Source organism: Mirounga angustirostris, unplaced genomic scaffold, assembly GCF_029215605.1.
Source record: "Mirounga angustirostris isolate CCGP_5_RB_7025 unplaced genomic scaffold, mMirAng1.0.hap1 SCAF_14, whole genome shotgun sequence".
Lineage (NCBI taxonomy): Eukaryota > Metazoa > Chordata > Mammalia > Carnivora > Phocidae > Mirounga > Mirounga angustirostris.
The window spans coordinates 72,518,655-72,533,302 of NW_026991722.1; the positions used below are offsets into that span (position 1 = coordinate 72,518,655).

Below are 14,648 nucleotides of genomic sequence, written 5' to 3' on the forward strand. Positions count from 1 at the left end.
GTGTTCTTGGGGGAAAAACTGTAAGTCAACATCTGTGACTTGAATTCTAGCTTCTGTGCGCTGCAAGAAGTAAGCGAGCCCTGTAGGGACAACAGTCCTCAACCTTTTTCCTGCCCACCTGGAATGGGCTGAATTGTGTCCCCCCCCAAATCCATATGTTGAAGCTCTGACCCCCAGTGCCTCCGAATGTGACTGTGTTGGGAGTGGGGGCCTTTAAAGAGGGAACGAAGGTAAACCGAGGCTGTTAGGGTGGGCCCTGATCCCCTCTGCCTCACATCCTCCACAGAAGAGATCTGGACACACACACAGAGCAGAGGGGTGCTCACCCGTGCAACCATAGTTATAGATGTTAAAGGTCAGCGTGTCCATAATGTTCCGTAATCGCTTCATGAGAATGGAGTCAGGCAGGGACTTCTTAAGTGACAAGCCAAAGACCTCCAGGAAGGCGATGAGGGAGTACTGGTACATGGCATTGACCAGGGCCATCTCGGACAGCACGAAGAACAGGATGGCTCCCCGCCTGGCGGCTGGCCGGTAGCCATCCCGCAGCCTGTCGATGTCCAGGGCTGTCTTCTCCGCCAGTTTGAGCTTCTCTGATACCTAAAGAGAAGGTGTGTATCACCGTGGAAACAGGGAGACTGACACCGTCACCAGGATGACTTAGGAAATGGGCAAGAAAGTAAGGAATACAGAGAGCAAGAGTGGGAGGGAGCAGCAAAGAAGTCTGTGCAATGCTTGCTGGGGTTTGCAGAGCACCTACCCTCTTGCCAGATGTTTGTTGGCCAGACTCCCTAGCACCTGTGCCCCGTCCTTCTAATAACAGTCCCTGACTTCAACTTAGACACTCCAACTTCCCCCCTCTCTTCCCATATGTGGGGTCCACCCCAATCCCAGGAGAGGAGCGTGTGACCCAGGCCCAGCCAGTCTATACACAGCATCCCCGGCCATGGGATCGGCTTGGGGTGGACATCTGGCTGAAGTGACTCTCGGGACCTTCATGATAGGGACAGGTAACAATTCTCACTCTTCCCTTTGGACCTGAACCTGAGGGGGCATGAGGACATACCCACCTGGTGACCATGAGGGGAACTTGACTCATGGGGAGGCAGAGAATGAAGCCACCCCAACAAAAGGCCCAGCCCAGAAATGGAGAGAAACTGGGTCCTGGTGATATGCTTAGAGTCCTGAATCCAGCCCTGCCTGAAGCCATCCCTGGACTTTCTGTATTCTAAGCTAATAATTTCCCTTTTGACTTAAGCCAAGTAGAGCTGGGTTTTCTATCACTCTTAACTCAAAGAGGCCGACCTGATGCACAAGGGTCCCTGGGAACACCTCTAGGGCTCCCCTCCCCATAGCACACCCCAATAGAGGTGGCCTGTTCTCATCAGGCAAACCCTCAGGTGACTAAGAGCCCAAATCTGAAGCCAGCAGATTTGGAGCCAACACCTCAGCTTCTAAGATGCGGGAATGAGGCCCTGAGATCCCCGAGTCCAGTCTTCTCCTTGAGCAGATAAGGGAACTGGTACCAGCTCCAAAGGAACCACCCCGCCCCCTCCCAGTGCAATGCACTTTCCATGCAGCTGATACCTCCGTGGCCTTGGATTTGGTCTCCTCCAGGGTCTGCACCAGCTCCACGTTGTCCAGCATGTTCCCCGTGGAGGTCGCCAGTTCCCGAAGGAGGGAGTCTTCCAAATCCTTCAGCAGGTTCTTGTTCTCACTCGTCTCCTGGATGAGGTGCTCCCGCTGCTCCTCCAGCTCTCGCCTCTCGGAGGCCACTAGCACGCTCAGCAGCTGGTCCTCGAGGCCTTTCAGTGTGACTGTGGGAGCAAGGGGAGGCTGTCACCGCTGGGCACCCCGCGTCTCCTCACCTGCTGCACGCTTGTGCCTGGCGTGGGCAAGCGGAGGGTGCATCTGAGCCAGCATTTCGGGAACTCGAGGACTCGCTCCTGCCGTTACTCTAAAGCCACCGGTCAGAACAACGTGGAGATGCTCCTCCACAGAGTGGTGAGCGACAAGAGTGCAGAGGCTCCCACAGATCGGGGAGCCCGAGTTGAAAGCACAGCTGGAGGACAACCCTAGAAAACGTGAGAAATGGCACTCAGCTCCTAACAGAATTCAGTTGGGAGGAAGGGGGGGGTGGGAAATGCAAAATCCTGCCACATATTTAAATCACCAACACAGAATAACTTCCTGCCCCAGCAGAATGGGGGTCTCACCCCACTCCAAGTGTGGGTATCCGAGCCCTATGGTCCAGACTCAGCATTCCCCAGACACGCATCTCCCTGCCTCCCAAGGGGGCGCCCAACCTTCATCAAGAAGAACCGACCGATGAAGATGTGACCCCGAGAGCATGACCTGGGGTCAGCGGGCACCCCACGAAAGCCCTGAACTCCCACTGTGGTCTCTGTGGTAACCACCCCAATTTGCCACTGAGATTGTGTAGATCCTCACCCGTGTAGTTGATGACCATGGCCTTCCCAAACACAGACGGGGTGTATCTGGGATTGGCCAGCTTGGTGTTTAGGTACAGTCTGAAATTTGAATCGTAATCCACTTCCTTATCTCCCAGTATGATGAATTGCCGTCCTTGGACGACTTTGATATTTTTCTCTAAGACGTTATCAATCACAGGATCAATGTACTCATCCACGTCATGGAACAGGAAAGGAGTCCCATACTTTATGGACATCTCCAGCTGCTTCAGGAAGTCAGGGTCATTAAAGGAAGCCACCTGGAAGACAGGGGTGCTGTGCGCTCAGCAAACATACGAGGAGAGCGCTTCTGGAACAGGGAGTGGGCATGCCGGAGCCTCAGAGGGAGCCAAAGGGGAGAAAGAATGAGGGAGAGAAGCAAAGCATGAGACCCATGGAAGCCAGAAACCTGTTAGGTTCAGGCTCTGAGCAGCCCGAAGTAATCATGACAGAGTCTCATTACGACTTGCAGGATGGGCCATCTCAGGCCCCTGGCAGGCTGGGGGTGGGGGGGGTGGAGTTGAGAACCATCTCAGCATTAATAACATTTGTCTCACTGTCTATGTATATTTTAGAGGCAGACCCTGCCCCCCAACAGCAGGTACATACTTGGGAGCAAGGATTCGAAAAAAAAAAAAAAATAAGGAAAAAGCAGAACTGAGAATCATGAGTTTGTGAACTAGTTCAGCAAAAAGTGATTGGGCCCCAGCAATTTCACCCAGCGAAATTGAACACATATGCCCACCAAAAAAAAAAAAAAAAGTGCATGTGAGTGTTCACAGCAGCATTATTCATAATAGCCAAAAAGTAGAAATCATCTGAATGCCCATCAATGGATAAATGGATGGTAGAATGTGATCCATCCCCACAATGGACTACGATTCAGCTACAAAGAGGAAGGAAGCGCGGACACCTGCTACAACCCGGGTGAGCCTTGCAAACATGATGCCGAGTGAGAGGAGCCGGACACAAAGGCCACATAGTGCATGATTCCATTTATGTGAAATGTCCAGAGGAGGCGAATCTATAAAATACATTAGTGGTTGCTAGGAGACAGGGAGGGGGGAAATGGAAGGATGGTTGGGGGGGCGGCGACGGCTAAAGCACACAGCATTGCTTTTTGGGGTGGTAAAACCTGATTCTGGTGATTGTTATACAACTCTGCATATAATACACTAAAAACCATTTAGTTGTATGCGTTAAATGGGTGGATTTTACAGTATGTGAATTACATCTCAACCAGAAGATATTGAGATATCCTTCCTCCATTCCAAAAGAAAAAAATGACTGAGCGTCTCAGGCCACCAAGCACGGTGCAGGTAGGGGGACACAAAGATAAGGGAAGCACGATGTCCAGCTTCAAGCCGCTCACAGCTGAGAAGCAACACAAGGGTCAGAAAGCAAAGCCCAGGGCAGGTCATGCTGCCCTCAAGGACTCAACAGGGTGGGCACGCCGGGAGGGGGAGGGCTCCGCCCAGGGGCGGACAGGACGTTTTCAGCAGGGCATTGCCAGGGGCCCAGCACTGCCAGGTAGAGACGGTGGGAGAGACAGGCTGTGCCCCGAGAGCAGGCAGTGAGTGAGGGCAGAGGACACCCAGGGAGGAGCGGGCCATACCCGCAGGTTATTTTTCTCCTCTTTTCTCTTTATCCAGTTGAGGGCCTGCTGCTGGGGGTCGATGCAGAGGGGGAAGCGGCTGGCCCGGGTGGTAAGGATGCCATTCTGAACCGAGAGCTCATCGGGGGGCAGTCCCTGGGATCCCCACCTGGAAGGGACAGTGACAGGGAAGTCTGTTTTTCTTGTCAAGTTGTGACTGAGTGCTAAGAGTGGTAGGATTGGCCTTCCAGAACAATCTACCAACCCCCAAGCTGCTCAACACTCCTCAGGGTCGGGGAAGCTGGATTTGCAGCTCAACATGCCATTTCTGTGCAATCAGGTCGGCTGCACCCCTCGCTCTCCCCTGCCAGGGTGATGCCCACGTGGACCACGCACCACACCCCCCCGCCCCCCACAAGGCCCCCTCATCCTCTGGGCTCAGGGTTGCACACACCTGCTGATCTCAACATCATCTGTGAGCAGGTTTTCTAACCGGAAAGGCTGGCTCAGGGGAATCTCCCGCTCCAGGAGATCATTCTGCCAAACTTGGTTGACCATCTGGTCACGGAACTCCCACGTGAACGCGCCCTCATAGCTCAGGAAAGCCGCGCAAAGCAGGCAGTCCCCCAGCAGCTTCACCCGCCGGTGCATCAGCTCATCCAGGTCGTTCAGCCACCTGGTGCAGGAGATGGGGGCTGCAGTAAGCCGTTATCTTCTGGCACAATCAAAAGGAACATTCTAGAAGAACCACCCTGACGCACTGCTAATGGGGCTAGCCAGAAGGAAACTTCGTTGAAGATAGTCCCTTCTTTTAGAAACAAAGATTGCCAGGTCATTTTGCAACTTCCCACCCTAACGAGCCCAGTGTTTTGGAAGACCTTGTTCAATTGCAGGGCTCAGTAGAACCCAGCATCTACAGGGCTGGAGAAATGTGAAGCATCTAGTCTCAAAGCTACTTATTAAGTAGTAATCACATTGTTTCTGAATGCTTTAATCAGCAACTTGCAGACATGCCCAGCAGAACTCAGGAGCTCTGGTCCTGCTTGGTGACAAAATTCTACCTTCTACCGAAGATAAAATGGAGTAGATGTTTTATTTGGCCCCTTCCGCTAAGCGGCCCAAGTCTTCTAGGTTTTAGAAATACTGAAAATGGTTTGTTTCCCATGAGCAAACAGTATTTTCTAGTGTTTTCCATATTACTTTTATAGGCGCCAGATTAGAAACTTCTCTCATGTCCAGTGGACCAGCTATGGCCAAACGGCCTTGCCCCTAGGCATTGGACAGCCCTATGTGCTAGGTCGGAAGAGACCCTAGAAGACATCTGTCCAGCCACAGAGGCGGACCCCTCCTCCAGACCCACCCAGGACGCGCTCAGGGTTAAAGGTCACTAGGAAGTAAACATTTCCAGAACACACAGCACCTTGCCAGAGGCCCCTGGTGCCTCCCTGTCCCCACAGCTGCACTGCCTCCTTCACCCTTAATAATTAATAAACCGCAAGAATGTGTAAAATGGCCTTAGCCACCCTAAACACGGTAATAGCGAAATCAGAACTTTCCCACGCGGTTTCCAGATAAAAACGCGGCGTGGCGGAAAGACGACATGGTAAGAAATTCGGTTGCTGACGTTCACTGACACAACACGGAGTCTCACTCGGACCTCTCATCGGAGGGGTTCCTCAGCCGCTGACCTGATGTTCTCAGACCCCAGGCCTGAGATGAGCTTGTCCGCAGCGATCAGCCGCCTCTCCATGATTTCGGCTTCTTCCTGCAGCATTTGCTTTTCCAGAATGGCCGCCTCGTATTTGGCCCCCAGGGCTTCCAGTTCCCTCTGGATCGCTGCCAACTCATTCTGGATCCTTTCTAGCTCGCGTTTAGTGAGGTAAAAGTTCCGCTCCAGCCTGGCCACCTAAGTGAAGACAAGGCACAGAACGGTGGGGAAAGGGACCGTAGTGGGGCAGGGATGAAAAGAGTCTCTCACCCCGGGGCTTAAGTCCACACCACATTTCTAATGTTGTTCCTACTCTTTGGGGCTACCGTATGCCCTGCTGAGGTACGTGGCTCCTTCTTAGTCATCTCTTCTACCATTTGCTGCAAAAGCTCTTTTTTTTTTTTTGGTAAAAAAGCTCTCCTGCATCCAAGTTAGCCGATGGCTTCATTTCCATGTGTACTGAGGTCACAGCAAAATGATACTGTGGTTCTAAGTCAAAAACTCAAAAGAATGCATCGAAAACAATGCTGGTCTTCCACCTGGTCCTGAGTTTTCTGAGTAACAAAATTCTGAGTGATAAAGCAGTGTCAAAATAGGTCTCAAAATGATCAAATCAGCCTAATAACTCTCTTTGTATTGTGTGTTCTACAGGTTACTCTGACCCAGTGGTTCTCAGCTGGGGCCGATAGTGCCTCCCACGCCAGGACAGATGGCAATGTCTGGAGACATTTTGGTTGTCACATCTTGGGGGTAGGGACAATGGCATCCAGTGGGTGGAGGCCAGGGATGCTATTACACATCCTACAGAGAATGGTCCAGCCCCAAATGTCAGTAGCACCGAGGCAAAGAGGCCTGCTTGAGTTATAGAGGATGATTTTTACCCATTTATCCTACTCTTTCCACACAAAATTTGAAAATCTTCCAGACTTTGGTTCTGTCAGTTCATTCACACTGTCTAGATGAGAGTGATATAATTCAGGGTTATCATGTATTAGCAGTGGAGGGGGGGAAATGTTTATGTGATGGAAAATCGGAACCTTGCTCACATTTGTCCATCAAAGCTGTGGACATATTCATTCCGACTCCAGATTGCTCCCTTGGCAGCTCTATTTAGGTCTTACAGATGGACAATACCTTTTCTCTTTTGGGCTTGATTTCTCTAAAAACGTCACAGTAGCCCATCACAGCTTCAACAAACTTCAGCATCCCCAAGCCTGCTTTGCTCACAGCTTCCATTTCTTCAGTTGTGGTATTGAGAGTCTTCAAGAGGCCTAGGGGTCAAAGATGGAATGATTTTGATGATTGACAAGCTTCATCTTGGGAAAACAAAATGGGAAATAAATTGCCGATGGACAAGTGTCACTAAATGAGTTTTATGTAGGTGGATGCTTAAGATGTGAGTGAGGGACACAGGTTACTGCCACCCAGGACATCCTATGATCCAGGCACCTCTTGTGTCCAAGGTGTCCGTGGGGACCCTCAACTGTGCACCAAAGTGGCTCAGAGCAGGTAGCTAGCTGGAATTCATAGGCCATGATGGCTCACCATCACCTCTACCCGCACCCTTACCCCAGGAGTAATTTCACATGAATGGAAACCCATCCAGTCAATATTCGGGTAAAGAGAGGTCCTTAGGTTTTTGCAGTTGTTGTCATCCTTTGTGTTTCATTTAGTTTTTTCTGAGTGGCTGAGAAAGAGCACTTGATAATAACGTTTTGAACAAAACATGAAGGAAAACAGTGACACTAAACTTGAATGGCCTTTGGCAAAGACTAAAACCTCATTCCCACTGGCTAAGCATCTAGGCAGGTCAGGCATCAGGCTCAAAGGGAATGCCGGCATTCTATAACTGAAGATGGGGAGGCTGGCTGTGGGTGGTGCCAGCCCCTCCTCACCTATCTCCCAGGGACCTATAGAAGACTTTATACTGGCAAAAGGTGCAAGGGGAGAAGTCACGGTTAGACCACCTCTTGCACCACCATGCCTGATGGACAAGATGGACGGAAGACCTAAGTCCAGGCTGGGTTCCATAAGAAGGTCCTATATCCTAAGGGGAAACACCAGAGTGATTGCTGTCGAATGTTCAGAGGGCATGGGCTTCTACTGCCCATCTAGCACCCAGCCTTTCCATTTCACACAACAGTGCCTCAATCTCCTATTCTTCCTCTGGGAATGATCATTTGGCCTATTCTATCCAAAAGGCCACAGTGACAACTGACCACAACAGGAAGGTCGGCCTGTGACAAGCCCCCTCTGTGCTCTCCGTCCCTGCTCTCAAAGCCTGAGTTGCCAAACTGAGATCAACCTTGGCTATTCCTGCATCTGTCTGTACGCACCTCTGATATTTTTCACCTGGCTTGGGGTGATTGAATCAAAATCAATCTCCATCAGAGACCTCAGGAAATTTGAGTCAGACATCATGCCCTTGGCAGTTTTCCAGTTGAGTTCTTTGTACCCTTTCATGATGAGGATGCACTCACACACCGTCTGCACCTGTTTGGGGGGCTTAGCGAATGACCTGGTGAGAAACAGAAACACGCGTGAATCAGACCCAGGATGTGGCCAGGATCTAGCCTAAATGAGAGTTTAGAGAAAGTTCCAGAAAAAACGGCTCAACCCAGAGTCATTTTTTTTTTTTTTTTGAGAGAGAGAATGAGAGACAGAGAGCATGAGAGGGAGGAGGGTCAGAGGGAGAAGCAGACCCCCCGCTGAGCAGGGAGCCCGATGCGGGACTCGATCCCGGGACTCCAGGATCATGACCTGAGCCGAAGGCAGCCGCTTAACCAACTGAGCCACCCAGGCGCCCCAGAGTCATTTCTTAGCAGTGACACCGCATGGAGGCAAAGGAAGCCATATCCCAACATGGAGTTGGGCTCCTCCGGTGGGCTTCTCCCAGGGCCAGGACTGGTCTCAGCCATCAGGGGCCAGATCGGGCTCCTGGAATGCAACTGGCATCAGAATCATGGGGGCAGGTATCATTAAAATGCAAACCCAGGCCACCCCAAGCATCTGAGTCAGTAGGTCAGGGTGGAGCCTGAGAATCTGTGTCTAATTACACCTTGGGGTGGTTCCTCAGACTCCGTCGCGCTGCCGCTCGCATACTGCCATCCTCCTCCTCCTCTTCATCATCGTCCTATTTTCCGTTCACTGGATGAAGAGATGGGGCTCAGAGTGTTTGGATGGCCTGCCTGTGTTCACACAGCCTGTGGGATCCGGGGTCCCCACACCCTGGGCTCCTTCAAGGCTGTGTCACCCCTTACCCGTTTCCTTTGTCTTCGAGGAGACCGCACCGTCACTCTGCTGCTCCCAACACTCTGATGTCCGGTGCCCTCACCCTCCAGGGCACTGAGACCCCAGGGGATGGGAGTCAGCACAACAGCACCAGGACATGCCCGAGAAGGAACGGGTGGCACGTTAACTGTACCCGGGGGGCGGGGGGTGCTTGGCCGCCTGTTGCCGCACAAAGTCTCTAAAAGCCACGCGAGTCCTGCAGACACCAGACCCCCGAAGAGAGCCAGAAGCAGCAGGAACACGATGAAGAAGAGGTGAAGGGAAGGAAGGAAAAGAGAGAAGAGGGAGAGATGACAGCAGCCCCTGAAGGGCATAGGGCAGCCTAGGGGGGAGTGAGGTGGGAGCCCAGCCATTCCAGCAGGAGGCCAGAGCAACCCAGAGGCAGGCGGGGGGCGGGGGGCGGGGGGTGGGAGGGGCGAGAGAGTGAGAACAACCTGACCAGCACGGCAGCATGGAGACTGTCTCTACTGGGCAAACGGCCCAGCCATCCTGGCCCCAGGACCCCCACCCACTCGCCTGCGGACAGGAGAGGAGAGAAGGAGCCACGCGGTATAAGGACAAGCCAGGGCAATGACTCCAGCACAAAGCCCAATGATTAAAGCAATGGTCCTGAGTCACCGGGGAAAGGTTCAGTTTACACTGGCATTAGGCGTTTACGAAAGCCGACCATGCTGTCAACTGTTTTTTTTTTAAAGGTTTCCTTCAGGCCCAGGCCACTGACCTTTGAATAATCAGAGGAGGAAAGAATTAGTGACATGTTTTCAGATATAAGGCAGAAAGAACCCCAGCCTCAGAGAAGGGTTCTGAGCCCATGGGCAAGTTATAAACTATTCAGGGTTCTCAAATTTCCCACGTGTAAAACGGGGAGGCAGAACCAGACCTTCCCACTCCAAAACCCTGTGAGTCTATGAAAGTGAAGTTCTCTGCTATTAGCTTACAAACTAGTACCTGGAACCATGTTCATTATACAGAATGTATTGCTGAGGTGTTAGGAAATCCTGAGGTTGTCAGTCTGGGAAAAAGAAACATTTTTGTTTCATTCCCTTTCTCCTATCACAAAAGAAACTCAGGTGAGAGAGAGCGAGATGGTGATGATGATGATACGCTGCCCTCCCTGGAGGGGAAGAATCATCACAAGCCCCACTCCCTACCTTCCTCACTCTAATAACCCAGACACTCCGACTGTCTCTGCTTTTCCCTTGGCCCAAGCTCCTTCCAGCCTCAGAGAGGGTCCCCCTCTAGCCTCTATCCTACAGCTGGTGGATCCCTACTCTCTGGTCACATCTCAGTTTAAATGTCACTTCCAGGGGGTGGAGGATGCGTCTGGATGGTGCAGTCAGTTAAGCATCCAATTCTTGGTTTTGGCTCAGGTCGTGATCTCAGGGTGGTGGGAGAGAGCCTCACACTGGGCTCCACACTCAGTGTGGAGTCAGCTTGGGTTTCTCTCTCCCTCTGCCTCTGCCCCTCTCCCACCTCTCAAATAAACCTTTAAAAAAGTAAATGTCACTTCCTGGGGAATACCTTCCCTGACTACCTACCCCCAGACTAGGTGAGGTTCCCCATTATCCACAGTCATGGCAGCAAAGACCTTCCCATCCGAACTTCTTGGGTGATGTTACTGTACATGTGGGATTCCTGCATGAATGCCCGTGCCTTCCTGAGAGTGTCAGCTGAATGCAGTGAAGGCCTTGTCTGCCTGGCTCATTGCTGCTCAGCCCCAGTGCCAGCACAGGATGCGTGGGTGCTAGGCACCCAAAGACTACCCAGTGAATGGAAGGAAGAAAAGTCAAATCGCAAGCTAGTAACAAAGAGAGCCTTTTATACTATAGAGGATCATCCACTTCTGATCTTTATGACTCCTAATCTTCCCGCCTTAACATCTGATGATTTTTACAAAGAGGACTGAGCATTACAGAAACAAAGTGCTATTTAAAGAATCAAAGGATTATGAAATCGTCAAGATGTCAGTGCTAGCTCACCACACTTCATCCAAACAACCTAAAAGAAGCCAGATTATAGTCATCTGGAAAAAATAAAATTGGATCCAAACTCACACTGAACCCCAGGAAAACCCAAAAGATCAAATATTTAACTGTACAGAATTAAACTGTAAAAGTATGGGAAGAAATCATGGGGAAGGTGTTTTACAATCTTGCAGTTTTAAGGCCATTTAAGTATGACATGACATCCAAAAGCCACAAAATAAAATATCGCTAAAGTCTGCCATATAAAAACAAAAATCTTACACACAGCAAACACAAACCTCACAAGCAAACTCAAATGGCCAATGAACCACTGGGGAAAATATCTGCAACTCACATGGTTAAAAAACTGATCTCCCTATCACATAAAAATCCACTGGAAATGCATAAGAAAAAAAAAACCCAACAATAACAATTTAACAGATAAATGGGCAAAGCATATGACCGGTTCACAGAAAAGGAAATACACACGACCCTTACACACATTTTTCACATATGAAAAAAAGGCCAACCTCACTTGCAATAAGGGAAATGCACATTAAGACTACATAAATACCATTTTTCATCCACAAAATGAGCAAAAATTCAAATGTGTAATAATGCTCTCTATTGGCAAGGCTATGAAAAAGCAGGCACTCACGTGGATTGTCAGTGGCGTGTAAATTTGTTCATCCCCCAGGGACAGCATTAAACAGCAGCTAGAGACATTATAAATGCACACACCCTTGGACTCGGCAATTCCACTTCTGGAAATGTATCCTTCCAGGGGACTTGCCCAGCTGCACAATGAAGTATGGTCCGGGTTGTTCTTCGTCACGCAGTGTGTAAAGGCAAAAGACTGGCAACAAGCTAAAGATTCATAAGTTGGGGCTGGCGAAGTAGACGATGGCACAGCCTTACAGGGCAACGGGGAAGTTCATCATATAGCAACATGCAACAAATCTCCAAAATGCATTGTTCACCGGAGCAGCCAAGATATAGGAAAATGTGTACAGTATAAGACCATTTACACACCAAAAAACAGGAGGAAAAAAGAACACTCAGGTATCCCTTGTTCTACTACAGACCTTCAGAATCTACAGTCAGGAACTGAAGAGGCGCATGTATATGTGGTGGCCTTGAACATAAAAACTCCGGGTGGATATGTGAGAACTAAACGGCAGTGGGTATCTGTTGTGTGGGGGAAGGGGAACTGAGCTGACGGGGCAGGTGGGAGGGGCTTTCACATGTCATTTTTAAGTCGGAGCCATGATCCTAGCTCATGCTCACTTGGCACCGACTTCATGATCAACCCAGTCCTGAGAGCTCTTCATGTAATAGTTCAGTCCATCCTCCCAACAGCCCTGATGCCATGGGGACAGTTATCATCATCCACATGTCACAAATGAAGAAACTGCAGCACAGAGAGGTTAGGGGACTTGCCAAAGGTCACACAGCCCATAAGAGGCAGAGCCGTGGATGAACATATAATCTACTCCAATAATCACATTTTTAAAATTATTTCTTTTAGGTCATAGGCCATTTCCACTTTCTCAGGAATGAGCTGAGCCCCCGTCTCACACCTGTCTCAAGCATGATGCAGGCAACCCTCACTCACTGTGGGGGACACATAGCGAGCTCTCCATTTAGTTCTGCAGATGCCCCATCTCGCCTCTCCCCCCTTGGGCTGATGGGGGGACTCACACCCCCTTCTCTCCAAATAAATCCCCTTCAAACCCCCTTCTCTCCAAATAAATCCCCTTCAAAACTCCTCCCCAGCTCTCTGCTCTTACAGTATTTTTATGCTGCTGAACTGGGAATGGTGCCCAAAATTTGTGTAACTGGTGACTGGCTATTTCCCTTGAAACATAAACTGAGATGAACCTAAAAGCCTTTGCCGATGGTCTGTCCTACAGCGCAGCTTGCTATGCATGTCTGCTTTGTTCCGGCACCTCGGTCTGAATGTCTGACACGTACGGTTGTGACTTTAAAACGTCCATCCTTATACCTTCATTCAACCACGCTTCGCAAAACTGAAAGAACGACTTCTTGCCAACAGCAGCAGCATCTGCAGATGACCTCCCAAGAATTGCTTGGGTCCCCTGCCCTGGAACGAGCTGGACATTCAGTTCAAATCCCCATGTTTCACTAATGAGCAAACAACAAGGGCACAGCCGTAACAAAGGAAGGCTGCTCAGCCCTCAGGAAGAGCGAGAAGCAGAGAACAAGCCTCGTTCTGCTGGGAGCCCAAGATGGAAAGTCATCCACTGACCTGGAAACAGGAGTCTCTCTCTCACGAGCCCGGACTGTGGGGCCAGAAGGACCAAACCCCTTCTGACAATGAGGATGTGACAGGGAGAGCTGAGGGGCTGAGGGTCACAGGGGGGAGGAGTGGGGGGAGCTAGGCAGACGGCAGCGCTCCTTCCTGGCTTTGGTCTTGGTGCTAAATTTACCAGTGAGATCCATTAACGGTGCCCCAGGGTCAGACCACACAACACGGGGAGAAAGCTCCCCCGCCGGCTCCACACCAGGCCCTTTTCCTGGAAGTCCTCTGGTTGTGGGAGATGCAGTCATTTTATAGATTGTTTGCCAAATGCCTGGGAGTCACAGCAAGGAGCCATTCTCCCCCCGCCCCAGAGCACCCCCTCTCCACTCGCCGCTCGTGGCACATCTCTGTCACGCTATTTTTAGCAGGGCGCTGGCCCCCTGCTTCAGGTGCCCTACTGTAGTTTAGGGCAGACACTGATGTGGGGTTTCCTGTGGGGAACACTGGCTTACTAAGCTCTGGAACTCAGTCCCCTCTGTGAGACAGCCTGGGCCCAAAGTCAACAGGCCCTGCTACGTCCTGGCCCCGGGAGGGACCTGGGGCGAGCCACCTCACCGCCCTGGGCCCCACCTTCCTCATCACAAATGAGGATCATAACAGGAATGACAGAACCCGCCTTGGACAGCGCTCAGCCCAGTGGCCGGCACATGACGTAGCTCCGCGCCTAACTGCCAGGATGTAATTGTTCTGAGGAGTGCCGTGGGCGGCCAGGCACACGTGGAGACCGCCATCGGTTACCTGATCTCGGTCACGTCCGATTTGTCCAGCTTCTGCAGCTCCAGCTTGGCGGCCTCTAGGATGGGCATGACCTCAGCGAGGGCCATCTCGGCCTCAGCCTTCTCCACTGCGATGATCTTGTTTTGTTCTTCTATCTCCATGGCTTTTTCTTCTGCGAGCTTCTTCTTTTCCTCGGCTGTGGGGGGAGGGGCAGGTCAGTGAAGCTTCTGGGCGTGGAGAGGAGAGACCACGACCACTGACACAAAGCAGCAGAGAGCCCTCCAAGGTGGGTGCTGGGCTGACAGGGGGATCTAACGAGCTCGGGCCAATAGGGCGGCCTTGGGTGTTCCTGCTAGAAGAGAAGTCCTCACTGGGCACGGGGTCTCCAACCCCAGGACCACTACTCTCACTCTGACTGGCCCACCCAAGTCCCACCACTCCATCCACTGGACGGCCCCCAACCCCGCTTGACCAGTGTGAGCTGAGGACACCAGGGCTGCCCTTCCTGTCTTTCTGGCTCACTGAAAGCTCTCTGCTTCTCATCACCATCTCCTAGGTTTGTTCAGGCCCTGCTGGAAAG

The 14,648-nt window shown here is 51.2% G+C and overlaps 1 protein-coding gene across 1 annotated transcript in view; it reads right to left on the reverse strand.

Moving 5' to 3' along the window:
* DNAH10 (dynein axonemal heavy chain 10) overlaps positions 1 to 14,648 on the reverse strand; it is a 132,177-nt gene that overhangs the window by 10,667 nt on the left and 106,862 nt on the right. Inside the window, exons 57-65 of the mRNA XM_064578247.1 lie at positions 14,090 to 14,264; positions 8,110 to 8,291; positions 6,908 to 7,044; positions 5,754 to 5,971; positions 4,520 to 4,741; positions 4,087 to 4,234; positions 2,452 to 2,731; positions 1,588 to 1,817; positions 327 to 600 (exon numbers count right to left, since the gene is read on the reverse strand). Of these exons, the coding sequence (XP_064434317.1) occupies positions 327 to 600; positions 1,588 to 1,817; positions 2,452 to 2,731; positions 4,087 to 4,234; positions 4,520 to 4,741; positions 5,754 to 5,971; positions 6,908 to 7,044; positions 8,110 to 8,291; positions 14,090 to 14,264 (1,866 nt within the window). The remainder of the gene's footprint in view (positions 1 to 326; positions 601 to 1,587; positions 1,818 to 2,451; positions 2,732 to 4,086; positions 4,235 to 4,519; positions 4,742 to 5,753; positions 5,972 to 6,907; positions 7,045 to 8,109; positions 8,292 to 14,089; positions 14,265 to 14,648) is intronic.